Below are 20975 nucleotides of genomic sequence, written 5' to 3'. Positions count from 1 at the left end.
AAGGGAGGCAAATTAAGCCATAGAGCAAGTGACTAATGAACTATTCTCCAAAATGATGATTGTCCAATCACTGGCACAACAGGTCTTTTTTGACATAATACATTTTTGACATATCACAGCAGGAATTCACTGGTGTAAATCATGAAACTAATAACCAGGCTTGGCTGAACAGAACGGAGCCATTGTTCATGTTATTAAAAATGCCGGGTCCTTTCCAAACGTTTGTGCAGCAAAACAAAAGGCCTGTAGGTATTGAATCTGCATACATGGCCCTATAATTTGGAGGAGGGTATTTATGACATAAACACGCACAGTATTTAAGCAATACTAACTTATGCTGATTCTCCAGTTTCCTCTCAAAGTCCAAAAACGTGCAGATTTGGGGATTAGGCAAATTGGACACTCTAAATTGACCGTCAGTGTGAGAGTGGATGGTTTGTATCTGTGGCCCTGTGGACTGGTGACCTGTCCAGAGTGTACCCCTCCTTTCGCCCTATGTCAGCTGTCAAGTTGTTTCCATGTACAGACAACAATTGATTAAAACCTTGTGTACTTCCACCAGCTGAACTGAAGAACTACCAAAAAGGAGTGTATTAATAATAATCCTTGCAGTATAAAATGCAAAGAGCAAAATCTGACAGGCTCATAGATTATCAAACCATGACCAGATTCACAGAGAAGCTTAAATATTACAGTATCCTGCTTACTGCTAAACACAGTAACTGAAGCATTAGTAATGAGGCTGTCAGCTTGAAGTACGCGGCGCAAACACAACCCAAAACCTTGATCTCTTCTCTTTCCAGGGATCCTGTCTTTGTGTTTCTCTTCCTCTGCAGGGTGCATGTTGGCATGCTGGGCCACGGCCCTCGGGGACACTCAGCTGTGTCTAATGTGCTCTCAGCTGGAATCAGGTGCCACAGTGTTTACACAGAGAGGGGAGAACACTCAGTGTGTAGTGTTAGGGCTTGTCCCCACGGATACAAGTGTAGGAGAATCTGCATTGGGGGTTTTGTTTATTGACGTTTCATCCTATTTTTTGGCAGTGTGCTTTCAATGAAAGGTTACCAAAGTCAACCATAATCACTAGAACAAGTCCTGAGTTCAGACAGAAGAAAGTGGAGTGAAGGAGTGAAGATTGTGAAGGCAGTGAAACTGAATTGTGAGGAAAACAACAGAACCCATTCTCACGGACACTATTTTTACTTGAATTAACAGACTGGTGATTGTTCCACACCCGGTCAGGTGCACTGCACATCTACGGCTCATTGTCAGTCACTCTGTGTTGTCTGTGTGGGCACAGTGTTTCTCTAGCTCTCTCTCTTTTTGTCTACAGTCAGACCGATTCTCTCCACTGGCAGTAAATACAGCTAAATGTCGCTAGATTTGTCAGTAGTTGCTTTATTGAAAAAAAAGCTGAAAATCTCTAAATAGTTGGTAACATTGGTGTTTGGTCGTTTTTTTTTTATTATTATTTCTCTTGGTTAATTCAATCTCTGTTTCTGTGATATGTGTGCAATGTCTTCTTCTCTGTTTTTGGTGTAGCAGCGTTACAGTGCCACCTACAGGCTTGGCATACGTACTACAGCGTTTTGACTCGTTTTGGGAGGGTTCATCGTGGATGGAGACATTTCCTGTAACAATGCTTTTGTGTTTACGGGAGACTTTTCCCAGAGATTGTTTACGTTTTGTTCCGTTTCCGTGCGGATAAGGCCTCAGTCATGACAGCCTCACATGTACCCCCCTTTCGGGGCAGGTGACAAACTGTGATGTGCCAATCTCTCACTAGCAGCAGCAGCCTCTGACACCCCTCCAGCACAGAGGGAATAAATCAGGTCGAATCCTTCCCCACGATAATCCAGATTTCTCGCTGCATATTTAAAAGCCTCATTGTCATTTCACAAGCTCCCTCTGAGATTTTTTTTGCTTATCTGAGTCGTGTTGACTGAAATGAAGACTGCACTAATATGAAATTCAGATACCTCAGTAGATGATGAGCCTTAACTCTGTCTCTTGGTATGGGAAAGATCATGTTAATGTCCTGAATCCTGATCGTGTTTAAACGCTTTGACAGAGCAACTAACACGAACAGATGAATACATTCGCCAAGATAAGTTCTGCATCATTGAACGCCAATATTTGGAGTTCCTCACTGATTCTTCTGTGGTTAGCTGTAGACGACTGGACTTGGTTGAGTTGGGTTGAGGACGAGAGGATGACTAAGTATCTTCACAGACAGACGGATATATACTACTCCAGCTCATGGAGAATGTATACACTCCTCAGTCAGATACAACCTTTACCAGGCCTTTCAACTCCAGTTGCTGGAGGTCATGGCTGAAGCCGGCCGAGTTTGACCCCCATGTTTGCTGTTTTCTGGTCAATAAACCTCGGAGCTTTGCATTGAACATCACTACGCTCAGCTTTGTGTGCTCTTTTTCTACACAAAACGATTATTTCTTCAAAGCAAACATTTACTGTCGCTCATTTTTGTCGGGTCACGAGGGACGTAAATAAAAGTTCATATGGATTAATGCTGCCCAAAATCACTCATTCCTTCATCCATTCATTAAGGATGCCTGCATATTTTATTTATTTTCGTAAATGGGGAATTATTTCACACTCACGCCTTGCTTAATTTGGCTGTTATTCATATTTTTAATTAAAAATACTTCTGTACCTTCCTTTACTAATGTCAGATCAGAATGAATTCTATTTTTGTTGCATCTATGGGAAAACCCGCCCTGTTATCATTGCTATTGGTTCATGGAGTGTTGTGACACCTGTGTGACTGAGTATGGCTAATAAGAATACTTAATCACTGGTTATGTAGCAGCATGTTAAAATTAATTACAGTACAGATCAAAATAAATCACACGTATGATATCTAGTTTGTCTTACGTGTGACATTTACCACACTTGTCAGGGTGAGAGGTTTCCTTGGACTGACTTGTTGGCTGTAGTAATATTTCTCTCGTAATAATTAAATCATTTGTTGCGACAAATGGACTGCGGTTACATTTGGCACTGGTGGCTCCACCATTAGAGATGCTCCCTGGACCGGCCGAGCAGTGTTGCTGAGTCACACCGGAAGCACAAAATTGAGCCCAAGAAAGACATTGACGTACATTTTAAACTTTCAAGCCTGTTAGACTTGGGGGAATATTATTGAAATGTACTGCCTTGGTGAGAGACTGGCTGTGATTACAGCTGAGGTGAATGACAAATGTTTCCTGCATGAACTAACTTCTTGCTATTTAGTCAATAATGCACAGTACGCACTAGGGCATTAATGACTTCTCATTTTTTCAGTCAAAGTCGAGTAAACAAGTCGTCATCACACTGACACAGCTGTACAACAATGAGCAACTTTTATTAAAGTTATGTGTAACATGAACAGTCAATATTATAGTAAAGTGTACTTAAAAAAAATTAAATAATAAATGTTTAAAGACATTTAAACAAAATAAAACATAGGCTAATACCTTGAATTTTCAGGTAATTTTAAGTGCACAACAGAAAGTGATTAAGATCTCTGCCACCTGGCTCTAGTCTGGGCTACATCCACACCCAGAGGTGTGCTCCCCCCGGTACTCAACCTCTCAATTAAATCAGAGATATTGCATTGTGTTCACAAGCGCACACACAGAGAGAGACTCCGCACACGATTTGTCGCTTTTCTGTTAATAAAGTAACTGCTCAAGCTTAATTTATGCTTGATATAGATGTGGCCACATTTATTCACATTTATGTCATTTACAGTTCAGCATAGTGGATTCAAGCTGTTCATATCACAACAGGAACACAGCATTTCCATATCATACAGAATCTGGACTTAATGTGCTTTAATTACAGCTTGTCCCCAATGTGACAGCATTTACTTTAATCCACTGCGACACCAGCAAAAGTGGAAGGAGTTGGCCACATTTCATGTCTGAACTTGAAATAGACAGTCAATAATCTTGTATTGTTCCACTCAAGGTGACAGAGAGGAGCAATTGTGGGGAAGTGAAAGGTTCTAGTGGGCTTTTGCTAGATTCAAACCCAGGAGACCTATGTGCCTTACATACATAAAAAAAAACAAAAAAAAAAACTTAATACCAGAATAATGCATTCAATTTCCTGCACCAAAAGTGACGCAATGTCTAGAGATTGTGGCAGATCCCCTCCTGTGGACCAGACAGCTAACTCCCATTAGCCGGTGAGCAGAAAGGATGCCCTTCAGATTATTTATGACCTGCAAGATTGACCAAGGTAAGAACCAGCAATGATCTCTCTGTCACTTTCACTAGTTTATATCAAACAGCTCACGCTTCATCACCGCTGCAACTGATAGCTCAATTCCAGTAGAAGAAAAAAAAAATACAATCAGCGCCAACATTGACCAGCTGTCTGGGTGAAAAATATGGTGTTTATTAGAGTGAGGCTTGTAAGTTCCAGGGTTATGGTGAGGAGTAACTGAGTTAAATAGCTCACAGTAATCAGGCCGACCACAGGTAATCGCTAAAGGGAGAAAATGAAATCACAATGTCTCAACTCATGAGCATCCCTGTTCAGTGAATTCAGACGTGTATGGGTGAGCGTAACACTGCCATGTGCATTTTTTTTTCCCTTTCTTAATGCTGTGCGGTATTAGCAGAGCAGTTACCTGCATGTCAACCTCAATCAGAGCGACTGCTCATTCAGAACTGACTTTTCAGGCTTACTCATGTATGAAATTCATTTACTTCACACCTCTTCTCAGACTTCATCCTAAATCAGAGGCCATTCAACTCTGATGGGAGGACTTGCAGCGCCGTGTGGCTGCCTGCAGCACATAGAGGGGAAGCCAGAGAGAAAAATATCGGCAGAACAAGATGTAATACGAGCAGAATCAGAGGCATCTACTGTGTCATCTTTGAATAGAGATGCAAAACACTCGTGGCTGTCTATGTGTGTATATACACCGAAGAAAGCAGCAGAGTGCACATGATCAAAAACTATCTCAAAACAGTCTTGTAAGGACATATTTGTGCCAAAAACATATTTTTAAATACAGTTCTGTGTCACCACCAGCTATGTTGTTTTTACATCTGTCAGATTCTGTGATCACAGTTTGGATTTTGGATTGGAATTATGAGACTGAAAGTTGGTTTGAAATATTAGAAATGTTTTCGAGTTTAAAACCATAAATTATGTGTATGTTTTGCTCAAGCATGTCTTTAATAAACAACATGAAACAGTAGGACAAACACACGATTTAGCAGTAACATGAATTAGGGTTTTACTCCAGGTTTAAGAGAGTCCGGCTCGTGCTTACACTTAAACCTGTCGAAAAGAGTTTTTAATCATTGTTGGTTTGTTGTTTCCTGAAAAATCTGGATGGGTTAATATACTGTATGGTCATTCTAGCATTACTAAAACAACAAATCCTAATGTGGCCTCTGACTTTTGTACACTCACTCATCTTCTAACACTTTATTGTCCACATGAGGGTTGTGCGCGGTCAGTGTCACCAATCTCAGCATAGGGCGAAAGGCGACGTACACCCTGGACTGTTTAGCTGTTAGCCAGTCCATCACAGGGCAAACATATAGAGATAAACAACCAAATCAATTTAGAGTGTCCAGTTCACCTAATCGACTTTTGTACAGTGCCGTATAATTATATCATGACCTTTAAAGTGTTTTAAACCTTCTCCTCTGTGATCTAAGACGCACATTTGTACATATCTGTAAATGTTTTCCTCGTTTCGTTCATTCATTTTCAACCGCTTCATCCTAAGTTACATCGCAAAACTCTATTTACAAATGAGACCTATAGTCAAGACACGGTCGTTTAGCAGCATCGTACGTGCAATTGGATTTGGTAAGTGTCAACCATTAGGGCAGATCTATAATCTTCCAAATGTCTGCAGAGACAGGTTGTTATGGGTTAGTGTACAATACACAGGTTTGCAGAGAAAACAACCGAATCACTGCGATACCTCAAACGTTCCTCTGTCCAGCAATATTAAACACAAACCATGTCAATATCACATTTTACAAATGCTTATCAGTAACACAGTCCATGTGCAGACGATTTGTAATAGTGCACCCTCTTCTGAAGAAACTGAGCCCTGCTTCTAACTTGATCATTTTATACTAACATTCCACCAGACCTGTGGTGTCCCCCAAGGCTCTATCCTTGGCCCTTTATTGTTCAGTAAATTTTGCCTTTCACATATTGCATAATTACAATATCCAAGACTTGTTATGCTCATTGATGCTCAAAAATATCATAAACACCAGTGTAGAAGGACACGTTAAGCATGTGTTCTTGTCATGTCCAACTGAAATAAAATGCTGAATATCCCAAAGCTTTCTCTTACTACATGAAAATAAAACAGCACATTTAGTGGAATGGCCTCTGAACCACTTCATTACCACCTGGTCGTTAACAGAATTTTTTCATATAAGTATTTTCATATTTTCCCTAATGAGCCTGCTCTGGTTAGCTCTAATTGCAGGTTATCACAGTGACTGAAACCAGGTGCATTTCTTACTTTGTAAACTAATCCAGAGGAAAAGCGTGTATTCAGTTTTCAGTAAGAACACAGCAGACTCCAAAACATGGCACTGAGAGGCAACACAGTAAGTGGGAAGTCAGATGATCTGAGGAAAAATCCTTTAACAGACATGAAGGAAGGTGCTGCAATTATGTTCACTTGACTTCAGTTTTTTAATAAATGCTTTCACCGTTTTTTCGCCTCACTAAATTTATGGGCATGACTAAGAAAACCCGACGACTCAATACGGACTCAATTTACATGTCATGGGTCTTAAGAGTGAAAATATTTATTGGCTCTTGACTGAACTCATAAAGCATTCGTAATGGTTTCACTAATTCATCACACATCTTATTTAAAGCGACAATTAAAGGAGCTATTTTATCCTCTCCATACCAGAGGTGTTATTTAGTGGCTTTGCTGGATTTTAGGTCTCCTCTGTGGCTTATCTAATGTCATTTGTTATCTTTTGGGTGTTGGATTAATGATCACATTAAATGCATATTTAAGAGCATCTTCCAGCTCTATTGCAGACATGTTTCCTCAGAACACATCAGTCAGTGAGAGTGCACAAGCAGGTTCATTACATAAGCAGGCTTTTATAAAATAAAAATAATTATATGTGTAAGTGCAGATAAACACAAGCGCTTGCAACAGCTAAAAGGTCAACAAAGTAAATTTTGCCATTTACTGTCATTATTCACCATCTTGCTGTAGGATGACCCTTTTATTGTTTTCCTTTGTTTTGTTCTTTTACTGAGAATCTGATAGAAAAACACAAACCACTTACCTTTATTATCTAATAAGGCATTTGCGGGTGTAGTGAGTTTGTTGCACAAAGTGTTTGTAAGTCATCAACAGCATTTGAGCATTAAGCTTAAGTTTATTTCAATCAGACAGCAAAAATGAGGTTGTTTTGTCATTACCATGATATGTTTCGAACACATGTGACGTGTCTTTCTTCCTGTTGAGGACAGCATCCCGGTGTGTGATAGGAAATAAAATCCCACATTTTGGTTGATGTGTCACGGCGCACGGGGCTTGGTTCTGGATCTCGATTATCCAGTGGTGGTGTTGAGGAAGACCAGAACACAGGAAGTGATTGAAATATGTCAACATAATTCAATATTTTGAAAAAAAAAAACTACCTCAAAATAATGACAATAATGTCAAAATAATGAAAAAAACCACTTGATTTTTTCATTATTTTGAAAAAACTAATCAAAATAGTAACAACAATGTATGTAATAATGTAAATAACTATTTACTTTACCAAAACTAGAAATCTCCAAACTAGTCAAAAAACTTGGAGCAAGCTTTTTATGTCTAATCTGTACTTGCACGCTTTATATGCTTCTGTAGTCGTGGGTTGGAATTGGAGAAGAACTCACAAAACCAAATTATGACAAATGCATGGCCAGCTGTAATGATTACGTCATGATTCTGTGGTGAAATTGCAAACATGTTATGATTCGAGAGTTGGACGTTTTATATCTTTTCAACACTATCCACCATTATCCCACCGTCATCTTCTCTGGCTATTGATTAGCTGTGAATGCCACCACAAGGAACCATGATGTTGTGACGCTGCCAAATCTCTTAAGGAGACCATGTATGTTTCAAATTAATCAATATTTGGAGTTGGTGTATTGATAACCATCTCAGGACTGTGATACATTGCCAAATGAATATTTTGTCCACACTCCCATTATGAACTTCAAGAAAGCAGTTCTCATATAAACAAACATATATATATATATATTTCCTTTTGTGCTGGAAACTTCTTCTTTTTTTCATACACAAAGAACAAGGCTGTGCCAAATCTCAGCTGTCAGTTGAAACACAGTGGAATACTGTTGAATTCAGCGAGAGTTTGATATTTCTGCAGCCCCACAAATCTTTTTCCTGTCATCCCGGCACAGAAGCGTTTAACGTGGATTCACTCGAGGCCCTTTGTCTGGCTCACCAAGTTGAAAGCTCTACCTTCCAGGCAATTAGTCAGGCAACGCTCCATCACCCAATCAAAAGGCATCTATAATAACCAGTGGGACGCCAATTAGAGAGAGGTGCTTATATCACCTGCACCAGATTTCTTCCTCGGAAACTTGTGGTCCATTAATAGTCTCTTGCGAGTGTCATAGACCAATATATCACGGTTGAATTAGGTTGGAAGAATCCAACAGGGAATTGAAGACACAAAAACGGAAACCTGCAAACATATAGTCAGTCTTGTATAAAGTACATGAAAGTGATACTTGAGAAAAAATACAAGTTACCAGAAAATGATTTAGGTAGAAGTTAAAGTCACCTTTTAGAATATTAGTTGAGTAAAAGTACCTGACATTTACTGTACTTATGTATCAAAAGTCATTTTCGGATACAAAATGCACTTAAGTATGAGAAGTAAAAGTATTTCAACAAAGTGAGCAATTACAATTTTGAATATGCGTTTATTGTGGCTTCTTTACAATAAAAGCATAAAAGCATAGGTGCAGGCGAACAGCTTCAAACAACATTAAAATGAACCTTCTGTCATGAATGGTGACAAGTGAGCTCGCTAGCTCCCCCGTTGGCTACTCAGCTGAGAGCTGAAACTAGCTGAAACCAGCTTCTGGAGTGTACAACAGAAACCCGGAGACCAGGAGACGGTAAACAACGAGCCGCTGGTGTGTTTTAAGTCCAATTGGAGCCGAAATCTGCGGCTAACAGCTGAGCGGCTAACCGCTGGTGCCGCTAAAAACAACTAGCGACAGCAAACGGGCATTGCGTCACCAACTCAACTTTTGTTTTGTTGTATCGGAGTAAAAGTACACATTTTATTTAGGAAATGTAATGGAGTAAAAATTGTCAGAAATATAAATTACAAAGTTAAGTACGGACATGTCAAAATTCTACTTAAGTACAGTAGCTGCGTATCAGTGCATGTCAGTGATGTTTTGCTGAGGGTTAACACACTTTACGTTCCTCCCGACAGGCGAGCACAGTCTATAAAAAGCATATTGATTGAACCGAAAGGAGCTTCCTCACATCTACATCTTTTCTCATCTTTGCCCATGCCCTTGGGGGTCAACACAGTGGCTGTGGTAATTGGAAATTGTGTGCCAGGCCCTCACCATGAAGGACAAAAAACAATTTTGGTCAGGATGGGTAATAAATGGGGCTAATGTCTCATTGCTGTGCTCATGCCGTCTGCAGGGCTGCGTTTTGTGTGTAAAAGCCTGAGGCGCTGAAATGTTGCTCTTCTGAGGTCAGCTTTGACAAATCTCCACTGAAACCGGCCCGATGTAGACCTGGGGGGTGAAATGAAACAGTGGGCAGCAAATATAGGAATAGGCACTGTGAAAATAATCCATATCAATAAAAACTGACTAAGGAGCTGAAAGCGTTCACCATCTGAAATGACAAACTGCGTCATTAGTTTGTGATTGAATCCAATCCAGTGAAATTTAAATAATACTTTAAATACATCATCACAGATAGATGATATTAGCTCCTTAGTGAAAACTAGTGACATTCTGCATTTTTCGAAACACCAATAATGAATTCCTCTTTCTCCGGAATTACACGAGTAAGCAAATCCTGACAAAGATTTTTATTTAAAACATCCCGTCTTATTACAATCCTGCTGACGTGGTGTGTTTTTTTAATTGTTGTCTTAAAATTGTCCCCAAACAATGAAACAATTGTCGAGTTTGAGTAATGTTTCAATATGAAACCCAGGCTCTGATGAAAAAGCTACATTTTCATGACCTATTTTTAAAGATGTATATCTTGAGTTGGAGCTAAAGGTGGAGACTGTGGAGGGTATTGCAGAACCGAGTCATACATCTTTATTAGTTTTGGATGCTTTTTGTGAATTTTGTTGGCAAAAACAATATCTTCTCAAAGTTATTCAAAAAGTTTTATGTGTTAAGTTGTTTTTTGGTGTGACGATGTCGTTCCCTCTGGTCAAACAGGTTTTTGACGAGTGGGAATGTTTTTAATTGGTATTCACCACTAGGTCAAATTTGTCTTCTTTATATTTGGCAGCAATTTAAAACTCGATTTCCATAAAATTTCAGTGTCATTTCTGGAACACAGCTCAATATTCCATTTCATCAATCTTCACCATTCATGCAACAAAATAAAAAAAACACACCACAGGGTAAAACAACCACTGACAAAGAAAATTTTATTTTTATTTTTTATTTTTTTTATTGCAGGGACGACTTTCAGGCGTCTCCAACCTACGAGAGCTACTTTGACTAAATGACATTTATTCTCATATCTTATTTTAATCCAAACTGAATGAGCTGGTTTTGCCACAACACAACCCAATCTTGCAATAAACACAAAAATAGTATTTACTGGTATTTGTCTGCAGTTGTCGTGGTCACTGACAACACCACTCGGTCATCCAGCTGACGGCAGCACCACTGTTTGATTGACAACTAATTGGCACATGATTATTACGTATTAGAAGGGGATGGGGACGCTGCTAGGTTTGTCTAAATGTAAGCAGCAGGGCGTGAAATGAACACCCGACCACAAGCCAAATGCAGGTGAATTTTACGATTGGTGGGTGTAACTGTCAGTGAGTACGGAGCAGTCAACAAGCAATCCGACCATTTTTAAGCCCAAAATATGGCGACATATTCCCGGGGTGAAGAATGAATGAAAGAAAAGTAAAAGACGACGTGGTCAGTTGGCGCGGATAGCGAGGTTCGCGACTGGAAAACAATGACGAACGAATCGCTCAGTGCGCAGTTAAATAAACGACACCATCAGTGAGATGATTGTTTCTATTTCTATTATTTTCTATCTACTAAGCCAAGTTGGTTAATAACTCCACAGCAGTTTCATTTGTATTCTGAACAAGTTCAAGAACTTGTTCACCTTTATTTAAGGCACAAAAACATTTGGCTGGTAAAAAAAAAATAGCAAAATCAAAATCCACCTGCCACAGTGGCTGGTGGCCAAAAAAGTTAACTTCTGGCCCCTGGTAAGCAGGTTTATTCTTGATTTTTGAAACCTTTGGCAACTACTTGGAAAAGTGCAAGGTATTCATATTGTGGGTCTTTAAGTCTCACCAAAGAATCCAGCTCTCATCAAGTGTAGTTGTTTTCTCTCAGGATTACAGACGCAGCTGAGCTCCTCAAATGGTGGTAGCATATGTTTCTAGTCTGGTCTCTTCCTATTTAGATGTGCTTTAAATGTGTCTGAAGTGAGACGCTCCGAGAGTCGTCTTCCTGAGCAGGTGTCTGAACAACGTCGGGTCCGTTTCTTGTTATTCTCAGGAAGTACATCTGATGGTCACATCATGGCCACTATCATTCCAGGCCATCAATATTAGAGACACATTTCTTTATGTTTTTATTGTAGGGCCGTATATGTTACCTCACTACTTTACAAACCAAACCAAACAAAGTACTGTATGTGTTCTTTAAAAATTTCGATTTTTGTAGAGGCTGAAAAAAAACAAAACACACGAACATAGTCATTGGACAGAGCCAGATGAGTTGTTTGTGTCTTTTTCAAGTCTCCATGCAGAGCGGCAAGGTTGGCCTCATCGACGTATCATACAAACCGAAGTGGCAATGATTTTCTCGTTGCGCTCGCAGCACAGACAACAAGGGCATTTCCCAGAATGTCGAGCTTTTAAATTCACTGCCGCGGACGAAATATGGTATTTCTGTGTGCAGACACACGGTGTTATTATATTTCACATATTTTCTTAAGAGTAAGACGCGCCGCCTGCGCTAATAAACTCACCTCTACGCCGCACAAGCCACTGTAATGTGCAGGTTTTTTCTGTGCCACTAAAAGCTTCTCCATCACACGTAAGTAACCAGCATTGATTTCTCTGAAGGTCTGCATTATATAGACAACATTGCCAGTCCACTCCTGACAGTCCCTTTCTCTTGCTCTCTCTCTCTCTACTGAATGATTTGAGCTTCAGCTGCAGGGAAAAGCAAAAACACAGCACCTGCATTGGTTGTAAGTCCTGCACAGTACATTATGTTCAGGTAAAGATCGCCGCTGTGTCAGATTCTCCTCGGTTTTTATACTAATATTTACATAGAAACAGAGCATTGGGCTTTCTAAATGAGAGAGGGATTTGTCTGTAATCCAGAAGCAATCATTTGTAAGATTAGATTGTTAATTCAGTTTCACTGTGGTAGTGATTCTTGTAACTGCTTTGGAAGAATTTGGGAGAAGAAGTGGGTCAAGCGCAGTTGTCCCACAGCAAGATGGGGTTCTGGGCTCGTGGCCTTCACGTGTTGGATTTTACATGTTCACTTCAGTGTCAGACTCAGCAGCGACTGAATGCGTGTAGATGTCAAAGGTGTCTTCTGATCAGAGCTGGAGCACATGAAAACCAGGTCACCCGCTCGAATGAACTAACACACAGCAGTGCACGTCCATGAGTTGCGTTCAGACTGATAAGGTGACAGTGACGTGGATGGAGGTCTCATGATGCGATGCAAGGTCATGGAACCGCACACGAGGGATCAATTGACACATTGATCCTGAGACTGAGTCTGCTGACATGATAGATGTGGACACTTCGTCCTGCGGTCATTGAAATCATTCTCCTCTTCACACGCGATATACCGTGTGTTAGGAAATAATGGCTCACAACAAAAGTTAAAGGTTTTTTTTAAAGGTGAAACAAGCGGTTTGATACTGGTGCATTTAAGACTTTGGTCCCCACTAAAGCATTTGGGTCAGTAAGAGTGTGTGGCAGTGCATTAGGAGAAGAGGAGAGAACTCCTCCAATGGAAACAAAGTGGAGCGGTTCGGTTCGGTTCGGTACAGTGGATACGGTGGATATTTTTGCATGATTTCAAAACCACATTTTTTAAAACACCTGGCAACTATTTTCATCATTCAAATTTGATAAGGTGGTTAGTAACACATTTTTCTGGCAGATGACAATTTTCTATCACATTCCAAGGACTATCAGGTTCATTGTTTTTGTTCAAATATGTCCCAAGTATAAGATGAAATGTACTTGCACTGTACTGCAAACGGAGAAATTGGAAAACAAATGATATATGTTGGCTTGTAAGAACATTTATATATATATATATATATATATATATATATGTGTATATATATATATATATATATATATATATATACATATATACTGTATATATAGAAAATGTGTGTGCACTGTGCGTGTAATGCTACAATAAGTAGAGCTCCAGAAAACGAGTTTACCGATATCTTTTGTTCTACACACAGTTCTCCAATACAGCGAAGCTATAATCTGATTTGCCCTGACTGTCAGGACAGTGAACACATCTCGCACAATAATCGGCGAGAGGAATCGTTCAGTTGTAGCATCATCCCATAAAGGAAAGAAATCTCCCAGGGTTGATTTTCTTTCTTCCTTTCTTCCTCTCTTTCTTGCTGTTGGAGTGTTTGTTTGCTCGTTCTCAGATTGTAGGTCAAATTCACCTCATTGTGAGTCCACTTGTGGTCAAAATGCCATGGCTGCATCAGATTGTGTCTGTCCTCGTCAAAGACTTGTCTTAAAAGCCTTCGTGAAAAGTTCCATCTGGAAATGCTCTCCGATTTCTTTTATATCCCTGTGCTCTGTGTTCTGTAGCGTCAGCATATTATACACAGTTTGTCACAGTGCTTAAGGGCCCAAATGAATTTTAAATTCAATGTTCTATGCAACAGGGCGTCTTCTTTTTTTCCCTTATTGCTAATTTTACAATATCACTGTATGTGTCTGTATCATTTGCATCTTTCCTTACTGCTTACCATTACTGATATGTAAATGAAAGTGTTATAGTGCTAACAAAGATGCATGTGCATAAAAGAGAATCTGCTCTCCTCGACTAATATGGTAGCTGCGCTTTGGCACATACGTTAAGTTTGGCGCATAAAAATACGTGCGGTTATATAAACATGTTGTGTCCAGATGTATTTTTCCGTCTGGATGATGTAGAAGAGTAAATATGTTCCGCTAATCTATTCACTCTGAGTCATTTTATATGTTTCAGGAACTGTAATGAATTTTATCCAACACACGATGCCAAACAAACTTTCCTGCTCTTTATCTAGACTTGGCTAACATCAAATGGCAAATGTGAAAAAGCAAAGTTGATTGGATTTGCATTTTGCCCAATTATACGATAAGCCCAATTACAAATGACACCAATGATGAGGTCACACCGGGTGACAAATGACTGCTCTGCGGTTTCACACAGCTCACCAGCAGAACAGCTGTTCTTCCTCAACGTGTCAGATCTGAAGAGCAAAGTGCTGGAATGTTGGGTCCGCTGAGAGCGGGATACGTGAACGCGGGCGATAGAAGAGCGAGCTTTCATGTTAAAGACTTGAATAATTCGCTTTGATAGAACTAGAGAACAACAGGCTGATTTAGTTGTTTGTTTGTTTTTTTTTACGCAATCTTGTCTTTTGTTTTTCAAAGTACTGGTTCCACTGAGAGTGGAGTTGAGTTATTAACTCAATATTTGAACATAATGCAGTTGAAAAGAAGTAGTGCATGTCTTTCCCCCTGTTGATTTCTGTTAGTGTTGCCCTTTGAGATTCTCTGCCATTCATCTCAAACAAACTTCCTTATACTTTAGTTGGAATGAATGTAATCTATTGGGTAACTGAATTCAGTTCAAGTGACGTTTTTAATCGGTGTGTGTGTGTGTGTGTGTGTGTGTGTGTGTGTGGAGTCTTTTCTTTCTTCTTTCCGTGCACTGATGGTATTTGTCTAACCAAAAGATTTGCTTGAGACGAGATTCAAGTTAAGGTAGGACACACAAATACACCGATATAAGAGTCAGTTTAACATAAAAGTTCAGAATAATAATGACACGTTAAATAGTACACAGGTGACAAAGTTTGATTTTGAATTAGGGTTAGGGTCAAGTTACAAATACAAATCACATTTTTTTTTTTTCATTTTTTACTCTCTAGGGGTATCCACAGTGGTCCATCCATATATTTGATTTGTTTGACAGAGGGTTTTTACACGGAATGTGGCCAATTAATGATGAGCAATGGGGGATTGGGAACCCCAGCCCTTGATCTGGCAGGGGACTCAAACCAACAACCCTTAAGTTCCCTTTCCACTTGGCCATGGGGCTGCCTCAAATAGAAATCAAAAAGTTTACCTTTTATATCAAAGATATACTGTACGTACTCACTCACCTGTGGTTTCCTGATTTCCCTGCATTGCATGATTGACCACTCTGGAGTGGAGAGTTTTTTTTTTGCTTCACACTTGACATCCAAGTGTCTGTAACAAGCCACGTTATTAAGAGACACGGCGCGCTCTCTGCAAGATCCTTGGGCACCGTCTGAAGAAATGTCTGACTCCCGTACGCTTTCGTTTTCTCAGGAGAGGTCGAGTGTGTTCAGCGTTATAGGCGGCAAATACAGAGAGCTGCAACTTTAAATACAAACATGCGTTTGTGAGTTTTCAGGAATTACCCAGCTTCGACCAAATTATGCATACAGGCAACCAACATGTACAAACTGAGAGGAAATGTTATTAAAAGCCAGTTTTCAATTTCTATGGAAATGCTCGAGTTAAAGATAAAACTCAATAATATATATATATATATATATATATATATATATATATATATATATATATATATATATATATATATATATATGTATATATATATATATATATACATATATGTATATGTATATCTATATAGATATATATCTATATAGATATATATACATATAAGTACTCACTGGGCAATATTGCACCCTGGCTGCTCAGACGGATGGTGAGACGTAAGAGCTGAAACTCAATTTAGTGTGAAATCCACAGAGCACATTTACCAAACCCAGCTGGATAGTAATGGCTCTTTCGCAGTGAATCCCTGCGGAACACGGGGGTGATGGGCGTGGATTTCATTGGTATACTCACACTTCTTCTTTTTTTATGATCTTTAATTAATTAATTTATTATTATTATTATTATTATTCTTAGCCTTGAGTTTCATTTAGATGTTAGAGGGAATACTCGAGCAACTTCAGGGCTTAAGTGCAGACAAAGACAAGTTACAGCTTTAGCAGAAAAAACTGCAGACAATTCAGAGTTCATATTGACTTTATAATAAAAGCGTGCTCGCTTTCCCCTCACTGTGACATGCTGCACATGCTTCTTTACGGCTGTCCAAGTTATTGCCTCGTCATAAATGAAGTGCCATGTGTGTAAACACGACACAGTGTGGCAAAAAAATCGTCCTTTTGGACAGAGACTCGTAGTGTAAGTATTAAGAGACATCTTTGTCTGCAATGTCTTTTTCCCCATAAAATCTTCCTCACACTGAACACTGGCAATCAAGCTACAATCACATGCATGACACGCAATGATATCCATCCACAAATGTGACTCTCCAGGGTGAAAGGACAGTCAGACGGTTTAATTTCGCAATCACCAGCCAGCTCAAATACCTGATTGGGTCTATTTTACCGCCGCTCATGTAAAATTCAGCCGTTTTGGTGAGAGTGGATTACTCGCACTTGAGCTCTCATTTCAAACAAGAAAAGCCATTATTCCTCCGGTTTACCGCGAGCCAGTAAAAATGATTAAAACACGAGCTGATTGCCCATAAACACTTTCTCATCACATTACAGAGAAGAGGCCCCGTCGACTCCCGGCACGTGACGCTCACCGCCCGATCAAAGACAGCATTATTGGCCGTTGCTAGGACACCAAACTTTTCCTTATACGTGAGTCACCGTGGACGAGATGAGATTTGTGCCGTCTTGACACTTGAATGCGTCGCATCGGTCCACACACTATGCACTTGAAAAAATACTTGGGATTCATAAGAGTGGGAAATCTAATGAGAAACGCTGAGCTGACAGGCGGAGGGAGCCACAGGCAGCAGCTCGGGGAGGAGATATAGGGCACCTGCAGGTGCTCGGTGCTGATACCCAGCGCTCTGAAACACACTGCTGATGTGAAACGACGTGACATGTTTTCTCTGGCCAACAGCAACTTACATTGTACAGCTATAATCTCTCCTTTCAGCTTTTTAGTGGAATGTTTTACTGTCAGTGCTGGGTAATGTCACAAAACAATGTTTTTTTACGCGGACATTTGGAAGGTAGACGTTTCACTTAATTAGTAACTAACTTGTGGGTTTTAATGAATGAAGAATGAACTTAAAGCCATTGTTTGACCAAATTTGACGAGTTTTTTTAATTATTATTGTTATTTCTATTTTTTTCAGATTTTTCACTCATAAAGAAAACAGAGTAAAGAGCAGTGTAGGGCTTTTATTTTGCTTTGAAAGCAGTGACTTTGACATTAACTTTTTGTCAATTTTATTTTTTTTTTTTCAATCCACTATCCACTATTCTATCTCAGATCCACGCTCTGATCATCACCTCTCTGGAAATGAGTCAAAAAACCAACTGTATTTTTTGGGGGTAAAGTGGCCTTTTAAAAAGATTTTGTCAGCATTTTATACAGCGAATGTTTCTCTATATTTTTTCACCTTTCTATGCAATGGATTTTTTATTGTATGTAATCAGGTTAAAGTACACAACGTTTTTGAACAAGGGCAATGCACATAAAAATAAAAAAAGCTCAGTTATAGAGCCAACAGCAAAGAAAGAATGACCTAAACAAAGAGAGCCTTATTAAAAGAAAAAGGAAAAAAAAAGAGAGCGGAAATGACCTCCATTAATTCTGTTTAAAAACAAGTGTCATAACAACAGTTTTCACATCATTCTGCTCGGCAGTCGCTCCAGAACTCCTGACTGTATCCTTATATAAATTGTGTTTATATACAAACTTAAAAAGATGTAATTTTTTGTAGTTTTTTGGGGAAAGGGGGGGACGACACTCAGAGGCAACACGTTTTCTTTTTGTTTTTTGACATGTTTGTTAACAGTAGCACATTCACAGGTGGGTTTGGTGGATTCAACGTGCGCGGCGCGGCTGTCACAACAGAGCGCAGGGTTCACATCTGTGGTTGTGCTGAAACAACAAAAAGCCCCGTGGGATCTGCAGACGGTTGTGGTTTGTGTTTCAATGTAAATAAACCTGATTTGCTTTCTGTATTAAAACTAGACTGCATGCATTTTAACCAAATGTGAGAGAGTGCCTGAACAAAGTTTGATTGGAGTCCATACTGTATAATGTATAATATTACACAATATAATATAAAAACACCTAAAATGTACAGTTGAGAAAGTTGAGACAGAATCTAATGTTCACTCGTGGAATACGTGCACATTGTAGGCTTGTGATGAGCAGCTGAGACTGTGCATTAGGTGTCTAATTGCAGCAGCCTGCTGTGAACCAGGCAACGGTACATCTTTCCAGCTGGGGGAGACATCTTAACTGGGATTATGGCTCATTTGGGAATATCAATGTATAATTAAGTATTAATAGATCTCTCAGATCAGTATTTAGACTGTGCATGAGTCGCAGTTCCCCCACTGATCTCTAGCAGGTTGCTAAATACGTTGAAATGTAAACTATCGGGGAAAAATGTTCATGGAAAATGCATTTGTTTTCTGCTACAACAATAATAATGATAATATAGCTTGTTTTGCAGTGTAATATCCTCTTGTTGTGACTGCGGCCGATAAGCAGCCCCAGACATGCCTTAAATGGTCGGAAAGCAATGATTTAATCTCCGATAATACTTTTTATAATGTTAGATTATCATCCATTCTGGCTTTTCACAACAGCAGAAGTTTTTCTCGAAAATGTTGCAGACTAGAAGTATAAAATAAAATGAAAAACAAATCCATCCATCCATCATCTACAGCATATCGTTTGAGAGATTGAGTCTCTGGAGAAGCTGATATTGGGAGAAAGACATCCCGGACAGGCCGACAGCTTAACACAAGAGGCCAAAAGTCTCCAATTAACCAAACCCATATTTCTGTTTCTTTGGACTATGGGAGGAATCAGATTACCCTAAAAAACATGCACAGATGGAGGAAAACCATTAAATGACTGCACAAGAATAATGACGCCTGTTAAAAATGGATAACTTTTCTGGCAAATGCAGCAGATGGACAGAAACGTGTCTGCTGTGTTTGTAAAAATGCTGAGACTAAAAACAAAGACAATCATTGTTATCAATTTAGTGTCGTTAAGAAATTCACTCTGTCTTTTCAAATCAATTAAGATGGGGGAAGGATTATGAATTTAGATCTGCACCTGTTTATTCAAGTGATTAAAGCACTAGTGTTTGAGATACAGTTTTGAACGAACCTGGTTGTGGGTACGATTCCCGCTAGTCTACATGTCCTTGGGTAAGACACTTAACCCCTCACATTGCGTGTGAATGGGTATGAAAGATGAGTGACAGAAAAATGTGCTGTGTGAATGAGTGAAGGGCAAAACTGCAGCTTTGAATGGTCGTCAAGACTAGAAAAGCGCTATATGAATACAGACCATTTACCTATAAGTGATATTTCTTAAATGTATTTAATATACATAATAGTCATAACACATAAATATGTGACAAATGTTGTTCCATATTTTTTTTTTAATTGAACTACAGGCTTGTAAATGAAGTCATGTGTTTATTTTTGTTCAATTTTGTTAATTTTAAAGTATTATGTATATTATTAGACATTGTTATTGATTGTGCATATACACTGTGCCACTGGAAATTGCTTATGTGTGTAAACATGAGTGGTCAGTAAAACTCATTGAAATAAGTATTTAATTCTATTATTTATTATTAAGTCAGCTTATTATTTGTGTTTGTTCAGTGTTAGTGGCCTTGTTTATGTTTTTCATCTTATATATTATCTTATATATAACAGTAAAAAAGTCAGTATAATATGTTTCAATAAGATGAATACCTATACTGTGTATGTATATGTGTGCAAAACACTCGTTTTACCAGTAGATTGTGTGAATTTCCCTGAACAGCTCGCGCATGTGGGACAGAAAACGTCAACAAAAAGCACGTGTCGGCCCTCCGGCTCGCCGTACTTGGCTCCGCCATTGCTTGGCAGGTCTCACTCACTGCTAACCAGGCGTTTTCATGGTTACCCACGACAACAAACCCTAGAAGTGTCGCATGGATGTGGATGGGACTTTTAAGTGGCAGGCGGTGCACGCCGAAGGACACACGCGTGGGAATCAGGTACTTTCATACTTCCGCTTTCACTTCGCCCGTGCTAAACATTAGCGCAGTAGTTAGCGTAGCGTTAGCTTCGCTGTCACCACCACGGGAAGTTTACGTTAGAGTACACTGTGGTGAAAGATAGCAGCAGTGGAGGCGATGTGTCGCATATGAATGACTGTATTGCGACTAATGTGAAGCGTTTTCATTCTGTCTTTCTTTTATGTGAAGTTATTTGACTTAGCAACTGCTGAATGAACCGAGTCCTGTGACAGCTGCACTCGGAGCATCTGCAGTGACAGCTTGTGGCAGTTTACTCCTTTGCTTTCATAGTTTTGCCGCTTTTTTAAGGTACATACATTTTAAAC

General features: G+C 39.4%; 1 protein-coding gene across 1 annotated transcript in view; it reads left to right on the top strand.

The window, feature by feature from the left end:
- Positions 1-20465: 20465 nt before the first annotated feature.
- enox2 (ecto-NOX disulfide-thiol exchanger 2) overlaps positions 20466-20975 on the top strand; it is a 161662-nt gene continuing 161152 nt past the window's right edge. The window contains exon 1 of the mRNA XM_044040264.1: positions 20466-20628. Within this exon, the coding sequence (XP_043896199.1) occupies positions 20563-20628 (66 nt within the window). The 5' untranslated portion in view covers positions 20466-20562. The remainder of the gene's footprint in view (positions 20629-20975) is intronic.

The sequence above is a fragment of the Solea senegalensis genome, linkage group LG12 (genome assembly GCF_019176455.1).
Source record: "Solea senegalensis isolate Sse05_10M linkage group LG12, IFAPA_SoseM_1, whole genome shotgun sequence".
NCBI lineage: Eukaryota > Metazoa > Chordata > Actinopteri > Pleuronectiformes > Soleidae > Solea > Solea senegalensis.
This window is presented reverse-complemented; position numbering and strand designations above follow the sequence as displayed.